Source organism: Cygnus olor, chromosome 9 (genome assembly GCF_009769625.2).
Source record: "Cygnus olor isolate bCygOlo1 chromosome 9, bCygOlo1.pri.v2, whole genome shotgun sequence".
Taxonomy (NCBI): Eukaryota; Metazoa; Chordata; class Aves; order Anseriformes; family Anatidae; genus Cygnus; species Cygnus olor.
The window spans coordinates 4,327,984-4,351,041 of NC_049177.1; the positions used below are offsets into that span (position 1 = coordinate 4,327,984).

At 42.1% G+C, this 23,058-nt stretch overlaps 1 protein-coding gene across 28 annotated transcripts in view; it reads left to right on the forward strand.

Moving 5' to 3' along the window:
* Nucleotides 1-23,058, forward strand: part of DOCK10 (dedicator of cytokinesis 10) — a 155,403-nt gene that overhangs the window by 47,586 nt on the left and 84,759 nt on the right. For 19 of the 28 annotated variants that reach the window (XM_040566605.1, XM_040566607.1, XM_040566618.1 and 16 more), the window contains exons 2-4: nt 7,498-7,617; nt 14,919-15,008; nt 22,295-22,377. In XM_040566605.1, coding sequence (XP_040422539.1) covers nt 7,498-7,617; nt 14,919-15,008; nt 22,295-22,377 — 293 coding nt within the window. The remainder of the gene's footprint in view (nt 1-7,497; nt 7,618-14,918; nt 15,009-22,294; nt 22,378-23,058) is intronic. The other 9 variants (XM_040566606.1, XM_040566623.1, XM_040566609.1 and 6 more) reach the window with 1 other exon arrangement.

A 23,058-nucleotide genomic window follows, 5' to 3' on the forward strand; every position in this document is an offset into this window, starting at 1 on the left:
TATTTATGTCCCTCTTTGCAACCATGAGTCTGCCCAGCTGAGACCGTGCTAGAAAAGCAGACATGGCTGGCAGTTGTTTACAGACTGGCTGAACTCGACTTGCTCCAGCATCCTTTTCATGCCCAGGGCAGCACAAGTCACTTTTCCCTACCCACGGTGAGGCCATTGCTCCCAAGGCTGCCATCTGCGTGCTCCAGCTCTGTCACCAAGGGTCCCTGCTCACCCCCACATCTCATCTTCCTAGACCCCTTGCACAGCATCCTACCAGTCTGTTCTGATATCTGTACGAAGATGAGAGAATGGCATCCTTGGATTTTGTCTGCTTTCTTTAAGAATAGGTTCAGCTTTAAAGACTGACTGTTGCTGTAACTGTGCTCTTTTTGTGGCTAAGGTCAGGTAAGGGGAATGAAGCAGCTGCGTGGTACCAGGTTAGAGGTCTGTATAAATTCAACTTAAAAACAACTTCAAGGTATTTTACAAGAGTTTCTTGTTTTTCCCCTGAAGTGACCCATGGACAAATATTTAGTCTAGGCTTCAGAAGTACTTACTATTTAGAAATTGTCATTTTTGACATTTTTGACATGTTGCAGTTTCTTTAGAGGTGGCGTTGTCAGTGACACAGTAATGATTGTCTCCTTCCTAAAATGGTTTCTAGCTACTGAGTAAATACTGGGCACACAGGTTGTTTTCTTGGTTCCTGAAATATTTTGCAGGCTATGTTTGTAGTTCAAGCTAATGTGTAAAATGGCAAGTGCAAGTCATTGAAGATGCGTGTGCACGTAGCGTCCAGATTCAGAAAGCGCCACACCAAGCGTACAACGCCAAGCATGCACTCGTGGCTGAGAAACAGAAATCAGGAAATGCTTATGAGTAAGTCAAGCCCAGCACGAAGCAACCCCCATCTCCCCAGTGCATGGATGTTTGAGCTGACGGCTCGTGTGTGGCTTCCGGGTTTCAACCATTACTAAGATAGCTTTAGTAGGCCTGGTGCTTTCAGAATTCATACTGAGAGCAGCAATAAAATCTGCCTTGAGAAATATCAGGCAATATGAAGACTAGGTCACTCACATGTGTCTGAGAATGGGTCCTGTGGTTTGTTATCCTAACCCCAGTCGCCTGTTGGTCGGCCTGTTGGGGCGGTTACGTGCATGTGTGACGCTGAGGCCTCAGCTGGCTGCGTAGCTGAAATGAAAATGGCCTGGCTTAGCTCATCCATTTTCAGATATTTAATGCTCTCCATTCTCTTACAGTGATTTTTAAAGCTGGAAAATAGGCACAGTAGATCTTTATAAATCTTGATCGGCAAAACAATGATAATTTATTATGTAAGCAATTAGGATTTACCCCATCCAAAGCTGTATTTGTACAGGATAAATCTCATTCAGTCAAGCAAATCCCTTATTGGTGTCAATCAGTATTTTCTTTGAATAAAGACGCTTTAATGAAAGAAAATGATTTTTCACTTTCCTTATGCCCATCAGCATCTTCTATAGGTTTCCCTGCTTTTTTTGCTATAGCATTTTTGGAAACTAATTTCTGGATCAGTAAGAATTTGGGGGGGTTGGATCTTTGTAGTTCTTCGCAATTTTCTCTGTACCAGAATTGTATGGGAACTGGCAATCCCATTAATGAAATTTACTGGCACGTCAGCTTCCCCGCTGCCACTGCAGGATATCAGTTATGCTGTGCCACTCTGAAAGACTGACTGGATTCCTTCCCAAGTACAGTTCTCCAAGTTTTGGTGAAAGACATTACAAAGTAAACATTTTAGACCTGACAAGTGAACTTCTCTGAGGGTGGGAAGGAAGGGGTGTCACTGAAAATTTTCTTTGTACCGCTGATTTCAACAAACTTGTTGATTGTGGATTGCATACTGAGCCAACTGTAACCTTGTCACTGCCTAGTGGCAAGGAGACACGCACATTGCTCCAGGAAAAAGCAGACATTTTGGTGACTCCATTAAATGTGAATGGTCTTCTAGCCCCAGCTTCAGCTTGTTGAATGTTCAGGGAGCTGTGGCCAGCATGCATCGGAGCAGGTCTGAAGACAGGGTTAAATTCAGCTGTAACAACACACCTCCTCCACAAGTCATGGAATCCTGGCTGTTCTTTAGCTCAGTTCTGACAAGCTTGGCCAAGAAATATTTAAGTTAAGTTGGCCCACCCTGGTGGAATAAAATTAACTACATATATTAACTACATAAAAATCCACAGTCATGTTCTGTGCCAGCTACAGCATATAACTGGGGACAGGAAGGGAAGAAGTAGTAGTCTGGGAAGCACTTTACATTGATGCCATCCCTGAAGTTAATTTATTTTGCTGTTGTGAATTTTAGTAGGATTGGGCTTGGTTAATAGTATCATTGAGAAGTCTATTTAAAAAAAAAACGAGGAAAGATGATGTTATTTCAATAAGTGGCCCTTTCTCTTGTAAGCCTGTCCTTTTCAATGTCTCGAAGGTATATGAGATTGGTTTGTCTAAAATCACAGTTCATAACTTGGCAAAACACAAAATCAGTCTTCCTTGATTGTGACCAATCTGGCCATCACAAGTCTTCTGAATTTTTAAGAATACACAGTGGATTCTCCTGTCACTAAGAAACATTTTTTCGGGTAACCAGAGTCCATCGGCTTGAATTGTTTATTTTCTCTTTATCTGTGTTTTTCATTTTCTTCTTTCTGGCATGGGGACTTTAAGAGAAGAAATTTATTTAAGCATCTTTAAAAAATAAAAAATAAATTCCAGATACTCAGAAATTGGTATCTGGCAATATACTAATATGCATTTAAAGCGTTAGAAAATCATAACATTTGGTCTAGTTTATCTTTAGAATGAGGAAGTGCTTGGGATGACTATCCAGATGCTGTTGGTCTAAGTTACATCAGTTCCTCCTTTAATGAGTGGTCACAGAAATATGACTTCAGGCGGATGACGTGTCAGTCGTATTGTCATATAACTGTGAAGAAAAGGTGGGTACTAGCACCAACAGAAAGTCTCTGTAGCTGACGGCAAGCCGCGTACCATGTCTGTTTCTTTAAAATAACTTTTGTGGATATTTTGGTTATTATTGCAGGGAAAATAATGCTTTTGTTATGTGGATAAGAAGACTATGGTGTAGGTCTCATTCAAGGAGGTGGGTTTTTACGGTGCTGTTCAAACTGAATATCACACCTGGAGTTCTGGGCTGAAGTGAAGCAGTGATTGTCCTGCTGTGGTGTTGGCTCCGGTGCTTGTTAGAGACCCCTTAACTATTCAAAAAGAGTTTGGGAAAGTTGGCTAAACAACGTGCAGAAGTATGGTCAACAGCGTAGTGTCAGCATGTAAAGTAAATGGTTCTGTTGTGGTTGTTAGAGCAGGTGAGGAGTTGGAGAGGGCCGTTTACTATATTTTCACAACCATTGCAGTACACCTAAATGTAATTCATTACTCACTTGAGATAGAGAATATAAAAAGCACTATAAAAATCCAAGCCAGCGTAATTTGATCTTGGCGCACAGATCGCTCGGTTGGTCCACTTCCAAAAAGAACAGACAAGTTAAATTGAGGAGAGGCAGCACTCTGGTTATTAAAGCTTTAAATCAGCCCTGCTCATTTACAAATCTCTGCTAGTGCTTGCAGGGAGAAATCTGCTAATCCCAACGTCACCACTTCGGTCTGCCTGTGACAAGCGAACTGAACAGTCATTCACATCTTCTGGAGAGAAACTGCGAACTGGAGCAGCTGCCGCCTGCTGTCACAAACGCAGCGCTGAGCGCTGTAGTGCCGGCCTTTGCCAAAGCCAAAGTACTGGCTCTGACAGGGACCGGGTGGGTGTGCGCCTTGCCTAGTGTGCAGGTTTGTGAGGCTGTGCAGGAACGTGCTGAGGCTGTGACAGGGGAGGGTCAGGCTGGGAGTTAGGGAAAGGTTCTGCACCCAGAGGTGGTGGGACACTGCACAGGCTCCTTAGGGCAGTGGTCACAGCACTGAGCTGCTGGAGTTCAGGGAGTGTTTGGGCAGCGCTCTCAGACACATGGCCTGGTTTTGGGGTGGTCCTCTGTGGAGTCAGGGGTTGGACTCGATGGTCCTTGTGGGTACCTTTGAACGCAAGACATTCTGCGGTTTATATCTCACTGAGCAAGGATTGATAAAGAGGTCTCATGTTTACTACATTGTCATGCTTCATGTCAGCAGTGAATGGACTGGATTATCTCTGCAATATATTGAAGAGTGGGTTATTACTTGCGTCTCTGATTTATGAGACTTGGAGTGATGCAGTGTTGCATTTTCTGCAGGATTTTGCCGTGAAGTTGTAGCAAGAATGACATCGGTCACTGCATCACTAGAAAAACATCATGAACATTGAAGGGCTTCACCGAAAAGCTTTGCAATAGTTGTGATAATGTCACATCTGCTTCTATGTAGGTGCATTTTGGACGCATCATCCTTCTCGTAAGACCTTTCTGTTAACTTCTGTTCACATGTTTCTACCAGCTCGTGCACTTCGGCTCCCAGCACGGCCAAGCAGAGAATTAGCGCTGCGGGAGCAGCGATGTGTATACACTCACTCTGTTTCTCTGCTTCAGGGTTTTCTCGAGTTTCATTCTCGCCCCGCATAAATGACCTTGCAACTGTCGAGGAGAAGTTTGGCTCTGGAGTGTTTCAGACATTGATCAGGAGTGGCTTTCTGAGGAGAAAGGGGAGGCCGAAATGGCAAATGCTTGCCCAGCCTCTGCCCATGGCTGAGCAGCTGTGTGTCACTGGTTTTGAAGGAGATGTGGCTATACTCACTCTAGCCTTGCAGGGATTTCCAGGGGGAAGAAGAAATACCTCTTCATTCTCTCAGTCCCAGCAAATAGGGTGGTTCCCATCTGCACAGAGAAGCTGCAAATGCCATGAGTTTTTATGGGAATTCCCCCCATATTCAAGAGTCCAAAGATTTGTGGGATTCCCCAGCTCTTTCTTACTCTATAACTTTAGGAGGAAGGTAGCTACTTGTCGCTTGCTTACTTTGTGTTTTAAAAAAAAATAATTAAAAGTAATGTCTATGAAGTTTCTTGGGAGTACGGGACCTAGATTAATGCTGTTCTGACACCTCCACATTTTTGGTGTGGACATTGATGGTTACAGTGGCATGCCTGACTTGCTAAAACCTGAGACTGCTGTGAAACCACTAGTAATATGGTGTCTGCTTTAGGAAGGGAGGGATCCCAGTGCAGTTAACGTTGTGAACTTTCTGCAGAAAACGTACATGTTTTAGTGAAACCACTAAATGGGGAAAATGCCTGTAAGAAACACTTGTACCTCAAAAAAAATCAGTACATGTGTTTTTTCACTTTTACTTTGCCCCCCCCTTTTTTTTTTTTTTTCTTGCAAGTGGTTGCTGTAAGGCTTCCTACTGAAGATAACAGTACATTACTACAACGTTGCTTTCTTCTGAACATAGATGGAGTTAACTACTTTTCAGACCTGGGCATCATTAGTGGTACAGCAGATGGTGCACTCAGCATGCGTCGCTGGTGTTCTCTCTTCCTCCTCGAGACTTATGTCTATACAGGAATATTTAATAAATAGATATAATTAGGTTTAATGAAGGAGAGCCTAAAACTTGTGGGTCAAGGGTACTGCAGTGACTTAACGCAACTTGAAAGGAAGGAAGAGAGAGCTGTGTGTGGTGAGATAGATGGATGAGCCCCTTTTGTTCCTGCGGGGAGCTGCTGTAGGTGGCAGACTGAAAACACCACGCTAAAGAATACTGCTTTAGCTTCAACCCAAGTGTTTCTTGGGTAGGACTGGAGTTAACATGTCAGCTATTGCTGCCTAGGGCCGAGTTCTGGCCTGTGACAGTCTGAGGTAAGGTGACTGGGGTAATGTGAAATCTCAAGAGCTCTGTTAGGGTGACTTGTCTTACCTGAGCATCATGCACTAGTGTACAGTCCTGTCACAGAATCTAATCAAGTTTTAAAGATGATTCTCCTCTTTTGGGCCTTTTGTTTTACAGTGTATTTTCTAAAGATAAGTTTTTGGTTTTGTTTTCCTGTTAAACAGTCCCAAATTTTATTTCTAATTCAGTGTCCCTTTCATGACTCTGACACAAGTTGGACAACTGTCCTGGTCTCCGGGTTCATCCAAGAGGGAATCTAGTACAGTATCCACGTGTTATAATCCCTTTTTATTTTATTTCATGGGAATAGCTCTTTTAGAGGCTTCCTGAAGTCGGTAGTTACACCATGTTTAGATAGGCCAAATATTGTTTCTCTTTCCCCCCTTTCCCTCACATCCTACAGCAACATTCATGAGCCAGTTTCTTTGGGAAAGAGCTTTCAAAAAAGCTCTATTTATTACTGTTATTTGTTGATCTTATCTAGTTTTTATTTCTTTAATATCTCAACATCACTTGATACTGCCTTTGGCCTGTGAATACTAAATATTGCTGACTATTAGAAATTTATTAACTTTTTAGCTGGCAAGCACAACTAAGAGAGGTAATAGACTGAACTGTTGAAGGAACAGCTACAACTTTTTAAATTGCATCTCCATCCTTGGAGGTTTTCAGGATTCGTATGGACAGGTTCCTGAGCAGCCTGATCCAATTTGCCCCGCTTTGAATAACAGGCTGGACTGGGTGACCTGGAGGGTGGTCCGTGGTTATTCTGTGTCTGATAAGCTGAACAGCCATTGAATAACCTTATAGGAGCATTTGTGTCTCCATGTTTTAGTCTATTTTGTGTGTCTGTATTGCTGATACTTAATTAAACTTTTCATAGATCCATTTGATACAAACGAGGATTTGAACTTAATGTAGAAGGGAAACAGTGTACACAAGAAGGGCCGGGGTACAATTTTGAGATGACTGTAATTACTGAAGAAGCAGGAACTCTCGAGAACAAAGTTAAAAGAGGGAGCAACTGATATCTTTGGACCATCACATGTACAGTGGACCATGTGTATATTATATGTATAAACCATATGCTGTGGACAACCATCAGATTGTCCATTGGAGAAATTTGGTTTATGGAGATGTAGAAGCTTTCTTTTCTGATACACCATGGTTTTGGTCTAGCTAAGAGGGAGAGGAAGGTTTATGTTATTCTGAATAGCACAGTGCAAGAGCAGTGGGTAAAATACAGCTTTTATTCTACAACATATTAACTCAAAATAATATTTATATTCCATTCAAATTGCGTCCATCTGTCTATTGTTCTACATATATTTACAGAGAAAGAGTGTTCCAAAGAATGACAGACAATGTGGTGGGTTTAGTCCCCGTAATGAGCTGACAAATTGCCCTTGAATTATCAGGTTGAGAACAATGATTATGACTGGCCCAGCTTCCTCACTTCTGCTTCTATGAATCAGCTCAGCTGCGGCAAGCTATGGAGAGGTGGGAGGGTCATCATTCATATCCTGGTGTTAAAAAAAAAAAAAATGCAGCAGATCTCAGTTTATGCAGGAAAAAAAAAAAAAAAAAAGGAGAATTTGAGTGTAGCGAGATTACCTGATCTGTTTTTTTCTCTACAGCAGGAAAAACCCAAACTCTTGGAGCCTTTGGATTATGAAGCTGTCATCACAGAAATTGAAAAAAATATTGGGGATAGCCTGTTTAAAGATCTGATATTGTTCCCCGATGATGACTTTTCAGTAAGTACAAGGCAAATGTGTGTTGTTCTCTCTCTTCAGTTTGTCTACTTGTTTATTTTACCCTCACTGTTAAAGGGAGACACAGAAGTGGCCCCAGGGCTCTCTAAGATTTTTCTTAGTTTACACGTAGCTCCTTACTCCTCTCCTACCAAATTCACTCTTTTTTTTTTCCCTGACATTCGTACATGAGTGAGTTTATAGTTCAGTATTAGATACAGCACAAAGCCCTGGTTGTTCCCAAACATATTTCAAGACCTCATAAAATGTTTTATTCCATAACATGTACTTTGTTTGCTCAACACAGTGGCAGTTTAGCTTGTGCTGGAATTTTTCCTTACTATTACAATCTAATTGAATTATACTTCCGTAATTTACTTATAATCAATCTGATCCTACATTCTATTGGATATAGTTGGCCACTAGAGTCGACCCATGTCTCTTGGACTTCTGCTCAGTCAGAATTTTTAGGTGGCAGCTGTAACATATTTCCCAGCTGCGTGAGCAACTTGAGTTTGCACGAAAAGGGTAAACCTGAACAGACTTGAATTTTGTTTGGTTTTGGGGTTTTCTCGAATTCCTCTCCAGTGGGGATGGAGATCTGGCAAGCTGTCCCTGAGCGATGGGGATGCGGAGTCCCCAGTGCCAAGGCAGCCCCTGTGGTGTGAAGCTGACAGGCTGTGGGTAGCAGAGCCCACAGCCGCGAGGCTGCCTGACCTCATCCATGGTTCCCCAGTGCTCGGCCTGCTGAGCTGCAAAGAAATCAAGAATCTGGAAGTCAGGGGCAGGGGTGGCTCAGGAGGGCAGGGGCTGCCTGCAGGGAGGCTTGGGAGACATGCTGCCAGGCAAGTAAGCTGGCAGATTGCCCGCACCTTATAGCGACTTCTTCAGAATCAACCAATCTCTGCAAAATATTCTGATGAATAGGCATTCTCTAAAGGAAATACATTTCAATCTGTGACCGACTGTAACTGCTGTGTGAGAGCCCTTCCCATCAGCTCATGGCACTGCTGCTGTCCTGCGGGGCCAGCTCAATCTAATAGACTGCTTTGTTTTACTAAATGGCTCTATTTCCTTGGTGGCATTAACTGAGTTAATGTGCTCGTGGGATTGAGAGAGAACTGAACAGAATACATTTCCACATCACCGTTAATTCCTTTATCCATTTTGCACATTTGTGAATTTATGAAATTGAAATTTAGCATTATAAAGCTGACTAGACTTACTGTGTGCTGTCACAAGGCCCCTGAGCCCCTGGATTTAGAATAACTGAGCCCGAGTCAGCTGAGCAAAAGAAGCTGTTTCTTCTCAGCAAAAGAAGAATCATGTCCTACTGCTCCAGACCTCTGCCTGTCAAACCATATTTTCATATCCTTATTTTCATTTCATTTTTAGCAGTTGCAGCCTGGCCTTTAGTGTAGTTACTTCTATTTTGTTTCCTCTGTGTTACGGAGAATAACTGCAAAACACAGTATACTCAATAAAATAAAATAGTAACTATTAAAAACCACAGAGAGGTACCTGCATAGTAGAGATGACCTGTACTCATAAAAGAGCAGAGGCAGAGGTAGGTCCATTGCCTTGCAATAAAACAGTCTCTTTTCTTTGTTATCTTCTTGTTGAAGTCGGCTGCAGTAACAAGAGCTTATGTCACCAGACAGGGCTGCAGAGCTTCAATAGCAGACAGGTTTTTCAGCTGCAGAGCATCTATTTATAGCCCTGCTCCTTCCTGCTGAAATATCACCTGTGCACAGCAGTCTGGGTCAGCCATTTGAGTAGAAAGAGATCCAGGTCTGACTGAATTAGGAGATGCTCAGGCTGGCTCTGAGTGTTATTTAATGTGATAATGCCCCAGGAAATGGTGGACGTTACTGTTTAAAAGCAACGATTAGAATTGCTTCAGACTTCATAGCTCAGCGATGATGCAGCCCCGCTTTGGGCCTGTGTTAGCAAAAGTTTATTAAGAGTGAAACCCAAGCAAATGTGAGAGGTGAAGTAGTGAGCATAAGAGAAAATTTGGCGTTTAACACTGATGTGCCATTTCTGGATCTGTAGTATTTAATAGTAATGCAGTTATTCTCACAAGACCTTTGTAAGTCACTTCCAACATCCCACAAGAAGTCTGTGGGACAGCAAAGACTTCTTGGTATCTTGGTATCGATCTGAACCTGATATTTCTCCATGTCCCTGCATTTCAACAGAGGAATACGGCATGTGTTATGAAGATGCATTCTCCAGTTTAACTCCAGCTGGGGAAAAGATGGTTCATGTTTTTCTGACTGTGCCTAACAACTCTTTTAAAAAAAAAAAAAAAAAAAAAATCCCATCAGTTCCACTTGTTTTCCTAGCAGTGCCTTGCTTGCTAACTCTGCTCCTGCCTGCCCGAAGTCCAATTTCCCTTTGAAAATAGCATGCAGCTCTGCTCCTGGATCCCGTAAACAAATTGTCCTTCTGTTGTTCTTCTGGGAAACAATGGCCAGTGGAAATTTCTCCTACAAAACTTTGCATTTGTAGCAATGCAGCAACTATGTGGGGGAAGGATCTGCACAGCTTCACAGGAGCTCCTTGTCACGAGTGTGAGTGTGCACTGTACTTGGGAGTAAGTGGGAGTTTGTCCTTCTTGTTATAATCATAAAAGCGCATGCTTGGTCATGGTGCTGGTAGGTTTGCATTATCCTCATATTTGGATTACAGTGCGCCATTCAACTTCTGTTATCCCAGACCTGGCCACACTCCCTTGACAACAGAAACCACTGTCTGCCATTCCTGTTTCTCCCTTTCCTCCTATACATTTACCAGAAAGGACACCATGAAAGGAATGTGACAACTTCATTCAGATCTTTCTTCCTCTCGTCTTTAGTGTTTCACCTCTTAGTCTTGCATGGCTCCATCACCGTACATTTGTACTTCTGCTCCTAAGGACCTTCATGTCAAAATGCTTGCCATATCCTTTCCTAAGTACTTTTCCATCCTTTCTTCATGTCACCATCCTTCAAAATTCACTGAGCCTGAAGCAGTCTCCTGTTAAATCTCTCCGGGATCTCAAGTCTTATGTGGTATCGGTGGTACCCTCCCTTAGTGCAGCACCTCTCTGCTAACACCATGCTTGTGCTGGGGTTTGATAGGTAAAGACATGATAGTTACGTGTTGATAAATGTTATTTATCATTAAAAGGCAGCTGAAAGTATTTAATAGGTTAAAAAAATGCTAAACTCTGTGTCATGAAAATTTGTTCCTCTTTCTCCTCACGCCTTCCTTTTTAAAAATATATGTAAATAAAAATCTGTTTAGAAATTAGACTTTCTTAAACTAATTGTATAAATACATCTGATTTGAACCTGCAATAGGACAAACAGTTTCAGTGCCTAGATTTAGGACAGGTGTAAGATAGCAACGCTTAGCTCTGCAATCTGGGAATGGAGAACCTGTTCAAGTTGTCCTTGTGCTCCTGGCTCTTCTGGGCTTTTGAAAGCTCCCCCAGGTGCCCTCCAAGTATCTCAGAGGACTCAGAAGAGGGGCTGTGTAGTGCTGATGCACGCTGTCAGAGCAGGTGCGACTTGCTAGGCTATTTTTTAATTTTATTTTTTAAAGTTCCGAATAAGGAAGAGCCAAAACCTCCCTATTTTTTTATTGTGAACCCGCTGTGCAGGGACAAAAGCTGTTTGCTCAGGTACAGCAGTTCACAAGGCACCCTGATGCAAGTGACCCCTGAGAGTGAGCAAAACCATTGCTTCTTCACGTGGAACGGTGAATGTACGCTGTAGGGCAGCTCTAACGAGGGGGTGGGAGCTCCTTGGAAATCACCCTGTACTCCTGACTAGTGTTTCTGACATCAGCAGAGTTACTGTGGTGGACTAGCAGCTTCTTTTCAATAGCACGTGACTTACCTACCACTTTCCCATGTGGTAGGCAGTATCTACTCTTCAGAGAAGAGCAGAAGTTTGGTCCGTTACTCACGACAAGGTGATATGGGACCTTTCTCATGCAAACTCACGTCACGTGGGAGTAGCAGGAAAGTGAGTGGCAGCTGGGCTTGGATGGGTGCACTTCGACTTCTTAAAAACAGAGAGTAAAGCAGTTAGCAAAGCAAACATTATGAGAGCATAGGTGCTTACACCCAGCATGTCCTGTGACCTTCCAACACGCCCTGTGCTTGCTTTCCTTTCCCTTTGCCCTGCGCTTGCACCGCCTCGGCAAGGTCTGTGCTAGGAGGGCCGGCAGCAGCCTGCTGGCAGCCCCATGCAGCGGCAGCATTTATATTGCAGAGTTCCACCTGATCCTCGCTTTTTAATTTGGACTAACTCGTTGCAGTTTTCACTGATGTTAAGGAAAGCTGTTTACTTAGATGAAAATGGGCCTGAGCAGCTTTTCTTTGGAGAGACTGAATCTAAGCATTGACAAATACAAACATTTCTGTCGACGTGCGGTTAGCTCTCTTAGAAGGGCTGCCTTTTCAGGAAGTAAATGTAATCATTTTCAATGTATCTGTCTAAAGATTCAACCACTGGTTACACACTTTCAGACTAAAAGCTGTTAGAATAGATTCAGAGTGCAAATGTTTGAAATGCCTAATAGAGTTTGAACTCCATTTTCAAATCCTACACTTACTGTGTTGGTGGGAAGTGCACCCTGTCTGAAAATATTATTCCTAATCAATCATTGATAAGGGACAGTATTAGCCTGTGGTTTTCACTGTAGAAATGCTCTTCAGTGGATGTAGCAAGAGACATTGCTTAATTAAATCACACCTTATAACTAATCAAACACTTGGGGCCAAAGCTTTATGCAAATGAGATGCTGGCTGAATGCCAGAAATCATTGGTGGATATAGGATATTTATACAAAATTGATACCCAGAAGTCTGTGGCTTTGTTAATATCTGCATTATATAGTTATCAGAGTCTCTGCATTCATAAACTAGAAGATAGCCTTTTAACCTTTGATTTGAATGCACAAATGCTATGAATGCCTAAACAGAAAAAGAGATTGCAGTCAAAACAGTTACAAATGCTGAATTTGTTAAGTAAAATCCTTTTTATTATTATTAACCCTTCAGCATTCGATCTGATGTTGAAATTTAGTTGTTTTTTGAAGTAAACAGGCTGTAGTGAACAAATGCTATGGCAGATCAGCCCTTAAGGGCAGTTAGCTTTGGAAGTAATCAGCTATGAACAGGAAGTGTTTTTGTGGCAAGGCTTTTGCAGCTCGGTGGTTGATCGTAACTAATTCTCAGAAAGGAAGTGCTTTGTAGTTTTTAAAACAAGTTTAAATATAACAATACACAACATTTGTCATGTCACAGTTCTATGTAAGTAAATCCACGACATTCTTTGGCAAAGCCTGCAAGTGCAACAAGCCCCATGTTAGCGATTTCTCAGTTTTGCACAGCTCTGTTTCTTTCCTCCAAAGGGCAATCTCATTGAGACGAAAAGTGGGGGCGAGTGCTGCACGTGAAGCTGTGGATTGCAGTTCCAGCTCTTGTTCTGCTGCAGTCCTGTAACCTCTCACACGAGCTCCGAGGGAAGGCAGGCACGGCTACCCCAGTAGGAAAACGTTGAGCTGTCTTGGTCAGCGTGTTGATAGCAGTTGACAGGAAGTGTTGCTGCGTTAGGCTTAAAAAAATGGTATACATTTTAAATAAATACTGAAAACTCTCTTTTGCATAGTGTGCAGGGCAAATACGTTTTATTGTAGTCAAGCAGAAGAGGTTGTTGGTCTCTCTGCAGCTTAGTCACCATCCTCGCAGGGTCAGTGTGAGGTACAGAGTTCATCACATCTCTTTTCTGTGTCCTCCTGCTCTGCCTTGTGTCTGCTGATCATCTTTAGCAGCCGTGATGCCGTGGAAGGGCAGCGTGCGTGTTTTGTGGCTTCTGTTGCTGGTGGCTGGGCCCCAGCCTGGTGAAGGGCTCCTGTGATGCCACATCTGTGGGTTTTCAGCTGTGCTCAGGGATTGCATCTTCTCAGCACTGCTTAAAAAAGGGACTTGAAATGTTATGCATGTGTGAAATAAGAAAGCAAGTGTTTTCCAGAGGCTGTGGGCATTGCTGGGAAGTCCCTAAGCAGTGAAGGATCCAGCCATCTTCACTATCACTAAGTGTGGCCTCAAAATCCATATTTCTCCATTGGTTGTCTCTTTTATTCATAGACTAAATGACTGTGTAAATCTTCACTGCATGTGTGCTTTGGTAATACAAAGAGAGAGCCTTGTAATCCACATTTAGGAAAGCTTGTATAGTTTATCAGAACAAGAGGGTTTATTCATACTGCACTGGGACCATCACTACTTGTCGGAGCCCAAGTGATCTATCTGTGCTGTATCCTCAGCTATCCAGCTGAAACAGAAAAAGTTTGGGGAACCCCATGATGTCTTCATCTGCCTGTGTGATGTATGCCTTTCTCTCAGAATTACTCATAGGAAAAGCCATAGGAGGAACCAGCGTGGTGTTTGTAAGCTGCAAAGAGCAATTCAGTCAGTAACAGCCAGGTGACTGTCACACGCAGCCTGGGTGCTTCAATTCGTGGAGAAGAACGATCCCTTTTTAGTCTGAGACTGGGGATATGAAACAGATCCTCACAGGCTATCCGTTAGCACTGGGTGCTGCAGGCTGCTTCGTGGCTGTAGAAAGCAGTGGTTCCTCATTAACCCAGCCATCGGCAGTAGGCCTTCCCCTGGAAATCACGTGCCGTTCTGTAAGGGAAGAGACGATGAGCTGCGAGATGACATTCGGCTTGGTTTCAGCCGTAGGTTACCTCAAATGGAGTTATTCCCTTGTAACCGAGAGCAAAATCTGGTCTGCTGGGGTGTGCTGTCACTAGCTTGCTTTTCATCTTACAGTGGAGAAAATGAGTGGGCCTGATCTGCAGATTAACTCCAAGTGCCCCAAAACCTCCCCTCATGATTTTTGCCTAGGGACTGACTTGCCTGACCACCCCATGGAGGTTCTGGGTCACACAGAGGAGCATTGCTGGTGGCCCTGGCCTCTCCTTGGACTAAGGGAAACCCAGCCTGTTGTGGGGGCCTTCTGGAGATCCACTTCTCTGTGGATCCCAGTTTGCTTGGAAAAATGTTGTTCCCATAAATCTATTTGAACACTGCCCTTGCTTGTTAATGAATTCTTTAGCTGATATTATTGATAGTGTGTGAGGGAGGGAATTGGGTTGCAGTTGGTGTGCATGTGTATTGTCTGCATGGAGAAAAAAAAGAAAAATGCAAGCAGTAATAATACTGGTTCTCTTGTCTTCATGAGACAAAACTTCTGTTCTGTCATCCTGGCTAATTTGGTTTTTTGTTTGTTTATCGTCAGACAGACACAATTTCACTGGAAATCAGGACGCTGTACCCTTCTGTACCTGAAGATGCAGAACAAAAAGCAGAAAGTTTATTTGTTAAAGAGGTAAATATCTAATGTCTGTATCCTTTATTTCTCAAATAAAGCCAAGGTTTTGTGGGGACATTGATGCGTTGATAGTGAACATCCTCTTTAATTTAATATTGTTTAGGTGATTTGAATCAGGTTTGATTTTTGGAGGCCAGAAGGGAGGTTGGGGGGAAGGGAGGAGGTTAACAACATGTCTGTAAGTGCTAGCTCTTCTATATTTATGTCTAGAAAAACTACAAATGCACTGAATCTATCCCTTATTCCGCTGTTCTCCAGCTTCATTCCCTGTCACTGCTAGTCCATTGGTATTGGTATTTTTACGTGAGTGCTAATCAGTGGTACCCAGAATGCTCCGAGCTTAGAAAATATTGATACCTTTTCACAATATATATATATGTATATATATTTGATGTGGTTGTAGACTCTTAGTTATTATGTATTTGAAGTGTACATTGCCACTATCGGAGGAAGAGGTGCACTATGAAGGATGCGTAGAGGTTTATATTTATTATCAGTATCTAGAGGTCGCTCTACCTTTATAGTAGAAAGACAAGCAAAGTTCTTCAGTGGCAGTTAGAACCCCACTAGGCATGATTTCCTTCTGTCCCTTTTTAAAAAATATAATTGTATTGTTTCCAGATGTGGTCTCAGATTAAAAAAGGTTCTGCTTGCTCTCCTACTGCCTCAGGGATATTTGGGGTTGTTACTGATTTTATTACTTTGAAAGACATTTGAATTGTGCACCCAACATCTCCAGTAAGTTTACTTCAGCCACTTCTCTGAATTTTCTCAATCTTTCACTATGGATTTGAAATATAGCCTGTCATTTCCATTAGCAGAACGGATTTAGGGAATCAAATCGTCAGCCAACTTCTGTAAGACTTTGAATTACAAGCACACTCAATAATGAGCCAGTAATCCATGTGTTCTCTGCCTTTTTTTCACAGATTGGGGTTTTGCACACCTGGCTTCCTACTATGGGCTATTTCCCATGGAGCATAACCGCAAGATAATTTGCAGATGAAAAGTCAGTTATAGACAAACACAGTGGGTTAGAAAAAAAAAAAAACAATATTAGAAAGAAATATAGCTGTTAAATTCTATGCAACATGACATTTTATAGGCAATATTTCTTTCTAGCAGCAGGTCTAGAAAGAGCAGTAGCAACTTACTGCCAGCTCAAATTGCCTGAACCATGCCATCTTTTGCAATGACAGGAGGGTTAAAAGATAACACAGCTTATGGAATAATCTACCTTCCCAGAATTCTCACTGCCTTTTCAACACTTTGGGGTCTGCTTTTTATTTTAAGGTTCCTCAAGTTGCAAGGCCAGCACTGTCCTCACTGCTTTACAGGGAAAGTGGTGGATCTAAAAATGGAACATTAGTGCATGGAACCTGGGAATCATTACAGCTGAGTACTCCAAGGGGATGCTAATGACAACCTGATAAAATACATATTGAGCAGCTCTATTTGCTTTCTCTGCAATACCAGTAAGCCAAGGGGAGCGGGAGAGGGGAGGAAAGTAGTGGAAAAAACAGTACTAGAGGACTAAGCCTGTGCATGGAATAATGGCAGGATGTGACCCTCTTTTAAAGTAGTAATCCATATGTTCCACTTCTGCCACAAAGCCAAAAGCAATATATAAAACAAATTAAGCTCCAGGAAGAAGATGGTTTCTAGTCCAAAAATAAGTAAAACTGAGCCTGAGGTGCTGTGAAGATCTATGATTACAGTCCTCTGCAGCGACTGCCCCAGTCTGTACGGACCCAGCACCAGTCTGTGTTCTGGCCTGGTGTCCAGCAGCTCTGGGTGGCTGTGCAGGGCTGGAGCTGGTGACCTTCACTTCTTTCTTTAGAGCTGTGAAAACCCCAACACTTTACACAGTGAAGGAAGCTCCTCTTCCTTCAGATGTGCAATGGTCTCACGAACAGCAAAGGAATACATCTTGTACATACTTGATCATCTGGAGCCAGGATTAAAACCAGCATTAAATGTCTGATCCCTGATCGGACTGTTGGTGAAGCTGTACAAAGGCAATGTACAGCTTCATCTCTCTGAAGCCACTGTTCAGGTGGTCTTGTCCATGAAGTACTGCTGCCTGATTTAAAAAGAGTATAAGACTGCTATGATAAGGCCCTTGTAACAGATTTCAGTCTAGGTACCATTGGTGATGTTGAGATATTACGGTAATGAGTGGGACAGAAGAATTTACTTTAAGATGGCTAATGGTCTGCTTTTTGCTGAGACTGTAAAATGAAGATTTTTTTTAATGAGTATTTAAATAGTTGTTTGATAACTAAATATTTTTGTAGGATGCAAAGAGAATATTTTACCTTTTATGATTGATTAATATGAGTCCCTTAATTCATTTACACTTCTTAGGTATATTCTAAATACAATTCTTTGTGAATCTATCATTCCTATAGCTGTACCTCTCTTAAGATATGTTCCTTATGGACTTTTCCACCCTAACTTTCCTTAGGCAGCCAGAGCTTGAGTAACTAAGGTTCCAAGAAAAGTGAAGTTTCCAGAACTTTAAAAGCCAGAATAAAATTGTCTTCAATATTTGTTTTTGAAGTGCTCTTAACTTCCCGGAATTCTGTTCTGTACCATCCTGTTTCCTCCTGTCTTCTGAATTTTTCTCACTCCTGAGTCTGCTGCACGCATTTATGCCAACCATTAGTGCCCTCATGGGCTATAATTTTGTCAAAAAGAATCACTCCACAAGAAACAATATAAAAATCTTCATTTTAGATGGTGAAAAAGTGCATAATGTAATCTTTTCCAACTCTGTATTCTTGAATATGGAGATCAATTGGCAATCCTCATTTTTTTTTTTCCACGTTTCATATTGCAATGTAAGGGGACAGTGCATTTTGCAATTCAAAGCTGTACTTAGTTTGAGGAACTTAAGCTATCTGACTGCAACATATTTAATCCCATAATGTTTTGCAGGAGGTTAGTATGTGCAGAGAGTATACATGTATATACACATAAGGCATACTATTTTTGTGTGTATCTGAATAAAATTCTAGAAATCATCTAGGAAGTAAATATTAGTTTTCACCTGTTCTTTCTTAAATCAACTTGAGCCAGGTGCTCCATGCAAAAATGTTTTTGGCAAGTATGTTATAGAGGTGTTGGCCACGTGGGTGAGGAGGGATGTGCTGGGAGCTCTGCAGGGGCCAGAGCAGAACGAAGCACCTTACTGAAGAAGCTTCTTTAGGTTGTTCGTTGTAATTGCAGAAAGTAAGCCCAGAAAGGCCATTGAGAAGCCGTCTCATCCCTCCCTCCCAGGTAGGCTCCTGACCCAGCCTGACATCTGTCCGTCTGCCAGTGCATTACATCAGGGAATCTAGACACCAGGCACAGGGCATGCTAACAACAGGCTGCCCTTCCACATGCAGTACAACTTAGACCTGTCTGGTGACTCACTATTTGATGTCAGATTGTGGTGTTTTAGCTTACGGAAATGACTCCAAGCAGTGAGGACAGTGAGGAAACAAGCTTCCCGGGGAGAGCTCCTGACATTCAGAAGAGCTTTCCTGCACCCCAGCGCTGGCTCCTTTTCACTTGTGGGTGTAATTGTAGTCCTCACGCAGGAGGGATTATGCTGGCTGAAAAGCATTGCATCAAAATGAAATAATAGTGTAATAATACTGAAACTTCATTTCCTGTATAGATTTTCTAGATAGGAAGGTTGGAGTTGTCAGTTACATTAAGTGTTTTGTAGCCCTTGTCATTCATCTGGCAGTTTTTTCTATTTGAGATTTTGCAGTTTGTCTGTACGGAACCTTTAAGTAACGACTAAACATCAGTTTTATTAATTATAATGTTAGAAGAGCCACTGAATAACTACTGAAGGTGGTTGTGTGTCAGCACAGTTGTTTTCTTAGGATTTTTATGCACTGTCTAATCTCCATTGCACTTACACATTTCAAAATGGGAACTCCTGTTGATAAATGTCACAAAGTTTTATTATTTTTCATCACAGTGAATTTCCTGACTTCAAAATCTGTTTTAAATACCTTAAAGAAAAGTAGCATCAGGACAATGACATGTATTATTAAACTCTAGTGGGTGTTTTAATAGCAGAAGGGGTAAATATTTAATGTTTAATATTTTAAAATAATAGTGTGTTTTAATGTTGTGGTTTGTTGCTGTTCTGTGTCACTGCTCTTTGCTGTATATGTGGCCTGTGTTGGTATGGAAATAGCTCTGAGAGCCCTAAAGTGGAGGTCTTTGCCAGCAGCTGGCTGAGAGGCTGCTGGCTCTTGGTGGGCATGGGGGAGCAGAATTTTAGCTGGGGCTGTCACAGTGCCTTCCACCTTCCCAATTTCTCCTGCGGCGTCCTCTTGTCGTTGCAGGAAAGGTCCCAGGAAGGGGAAGCAGTGGGGAAGGCGTTATTAGCGTGTCGCCGGCCCTGGGGCAGAGCGCAGTGTGCTCTGCAGCTTCCCCTTTGGTGCCGTGGCTGCCTCCAGCTCTGGATGCCCTTCGCTTTCTGTTTCCAAGCCCTTGCACTAGCCCTTCCCTGTTCAACATCTCCTGCTTTCCACTTAACTCCTCAGGGTAGGCGAGGTGGCAGAACCGCTCCATGCGTCAGGTTTCTCCACATGAGGCCGGGTTGTTCCATGAATGCCTGTTGTCATACGTGTGGCCCTATTTCCCAAGACTGCACACCCAGCACTGTCTTAGAGAGAATAGAAGCTGGGGAGGAAAGAAACTCCAGTTGCTTTCAAGTGTTTGCTTCAGTTGCGTTTATCTCACTTCCCTTTTTCTTTTTTCTTCATCCAAAAGGTTCGTTTGCATTGCAGGGCAAGTCTTTATTAAGCTCCTCTCTCACTGCGGTAGCCATCATACTGTCACCACCAGAACAAGAGCTAAGAAGATGCAGGTGAAAAAAGCTTGCGGGGTAGTCTGCCTCTTTAAGGAAAAGTTGGACCTTCTGGGCAAGGGGGAAAATAATTGGAATTTGATATTCCCCCTGGGAACAGGCTGTGCAGCCTGCCTGGTCAACAGCGGAATAGGAAAGTTCATGCAAACGTGTGCCAGCCCTCCCACGTCCCAGAGCTTCCATTTCAGTTTGTATTTTTCCTCCCCCCCCAAGTCCATTTGAGCTCAACAGCTGTGCAGCGGTACCTCTGCTCTCTGCCGATTCTGGGCTCCTGGTGAAATCTCTGCCTCCAGAAAGGGTTTCCTTGCTCCTCACGGGTATTTTTCCTCATTACTAAAATTCAATTTCCAATAATAATTTCCAATAAAAAAACTTTTAGACGTCAATGCAATAAGGGATATTCTGAAGAGAAAATGCTATTTTGGGAACACATCAATCTGTAATGTTTGCACTAAAGCCGATGTGGAGAATTCTCTGTGGACATTAGTTGCATCTGTTAAGTAGAATACTTGGTGATGAAAGTACCACGGGGGAAAAGCCATCCTTTCAGTAGAAGGCACAGTTATTTTTCATTTGCCAAGTAGAAAGAGAGTGAAGTGTGAATTGAAGAGTCTGTGCTCCTCCTCGCAACACTCAATGAATGAGCTGTTCGTTGGCTCCTGTACAGCCAGCGGACGTGTTGTTCTTGTAAGAGTACTCTTATAACCCAGGTGACTATTAAATAGTTTAGTGAAACTTAGGTCACACAAACACAGAAATGACAATGTCATTTCTTGAAGAGTGGCAAAAAAAAAGCATTGAGTTTTGTTTTTCTGTTTGTTTTTGGTTGTTTGTTTGTTTCCCCCCCTTTTTTTTTTTTGTCTATTCAAAGGCAGAGCAATGTAGGAACAACATCAGAGTGGTATAGGCTTCAGACCTGACCTTGTAAGATGCATAATCAGTCTGTTACAATCCTATACTCAAGACTTAAAAAGGAGATTTGTTAAGCCAGCGCTGAATAATTTAGAGAACACCACCTTTAGGCTTTCAGTCCATTTCGGTTTTTGCTCCAGCAGCCTGGTAAATCCCCTTTCTGTCCCTTCCGAGGTGAAGATTGCTGTGAAAGCAGTGACTCCCATGGGAACATCAGAAGAGGCTGGCGAGAGAGAGAGCAAATATTGCCACTTGGAGTAACCTATCTTGTCCCTTTATTGCCATTTCTCCTCCTCTTTCTGCTTAGCGTTTTGCATTCCAGTCTCTTTGATCTGTCTTTTGTTCCATTCTCTCTGCCTCCTGCAATCTCATCCTTTCCATGCCTTTCTGTGAGACTTTTTCCTGTTCTCACCTTAGATTAAATTACCCTTTATGCTGCTGCTTCTTTATCTAACATAGATCTCTACCATTTTCCTTTATGACTTCCCTTCTTTTCCCTATCATCTTCAGCAGCAGCTTTTGCTGTTAGGTTTTAGGCTTGTTTCCCTCTTTCTTTTATTTTATTTTTCTTTCCTGTCCGTCTTGCGTTGGCTGGTGCTAAAGTTCAAGTGAAGAGTGGGGAGAAAATAGTACAATATTGGGGAAAATTCTTCAGCATACGGTACAGTTAGCAATTTTCATTTTGCATTCCGTTGCTGGAAATTTTGGCATAGTGTCATTTGTCTTATTCTATATGTGTATGTTACCAATAAACACGTATCTCATGCCTCTTGTTGACACCTAACAATGTCATGTTGTGTTTAATTGCATTGACAGAAGTTCTGTAGTGAGTAAGTCACAGTTGTTCTGATTTATTTGATAGCGTAATAAAACCCTTCAGGTCTTTGTTCAGGTCTGATTCCCTTTTTAAGGGAGATTTGTATGTTAAGGACAATTTCAGAAAAGATACAAAACCAGCTAAAAGGTTATTTTTAGAAAATAAGAACTGCAAGGAAATGATGAGATGACTGAGCAAATTCAGTGTGAAGGGGAAAATGAGACCCTGGTGAGAAATAATAATCCTCTTAATATATTCCTGAATGGTAAAAGAATGAAGATCAGTCAGAACGAGAAGTAGAGGCCTAAATTGGGTACTGTCTTTTGAGGGGCTGGAGGTGTTTTTATTTAATGGTGTTAACAAAGTAGGATATTAGTTAAGGGTGTTTACAAAGTAGGGTATGAGAACCAGTAAAGCCTGTTGTTTTCAGCTCCCCCTCCTCCAGTCCCCCCCAGTCTTGTATGATTCAGAGCAGTTGATTTAAAAGGGAAATTGTGCTTCAAAATGTAGAAACATCTGATACTCACTTTCCTTCAAGCCAGGTCTAAAAGAGAAGGATATGTGCTTCTCTACCAAAAAGGACTCCCTCAGCTTTTTTTTTTTCTTTTCTAGACTTTTCTGAGTCTGAAGTCTGAAAAATTATAGTAATTGTTGTTACTGTTGTTTTTTCTTTAGGCTTGTAAATATTACAATTCCCAGTGGCACGTTGTGAACTACAAGTATGAACAGTATTCAGAAGACTTTCGACACTTACCACAGTAAGATCTAGCATAAGTTCTTCTTTTTTTTTTTATTTTTTCCTCTTAGGTTTGTGTCATTTTGCTGAGCTGTGTCCATATTTGCACTTTCTATCGTCTCCTATGCTCTGCTTGTTTTACTGTATTCATAGTGGTTTGCATTTTTAAAAAGAGGAAGAAAAGGTCCTTTAGCAAAAGTTCAAGAGTCTGCAGAATTCAGTAGTATCAACAAACGCTATTAGTGCTGATTCAAATCTTAAGAGCATATTTGCGTATTCAAAGCACAGTTGATACAGGGAAGCTGGCTTAATGTTTTCCTTAATAATGCATAAATGTCACTCACCTTTAACTGGGATTAATTCTCCTTTTAGTTACCCTGTCTATCAGAGGAGTAAGATTTTGTTTAGGAGTTTATAGCTGCACAGTGCGATGTATACAGTGTGTGCAGGTACAGCACTTGGGATATAAGGCTGCAGACGTGCAGGTGTCTGGGTAAGCGTACTTCACTTCTGTGCTTGGAGGCAGCACATTAAAATTGGTGTAAAGGTCATGGGAGGAGAAGGAACAAGTTCTTTGATGTGCATGAAGAAATTTAGGAGCTCATTCCTTCTTGAATGGGTTTCTGTCTTTACTCACATTTCTGGCAGGTTTGTATCCCGTGCCCTGAGGACTCTTAAAGAGTAGTGAATGATCTCACTGATT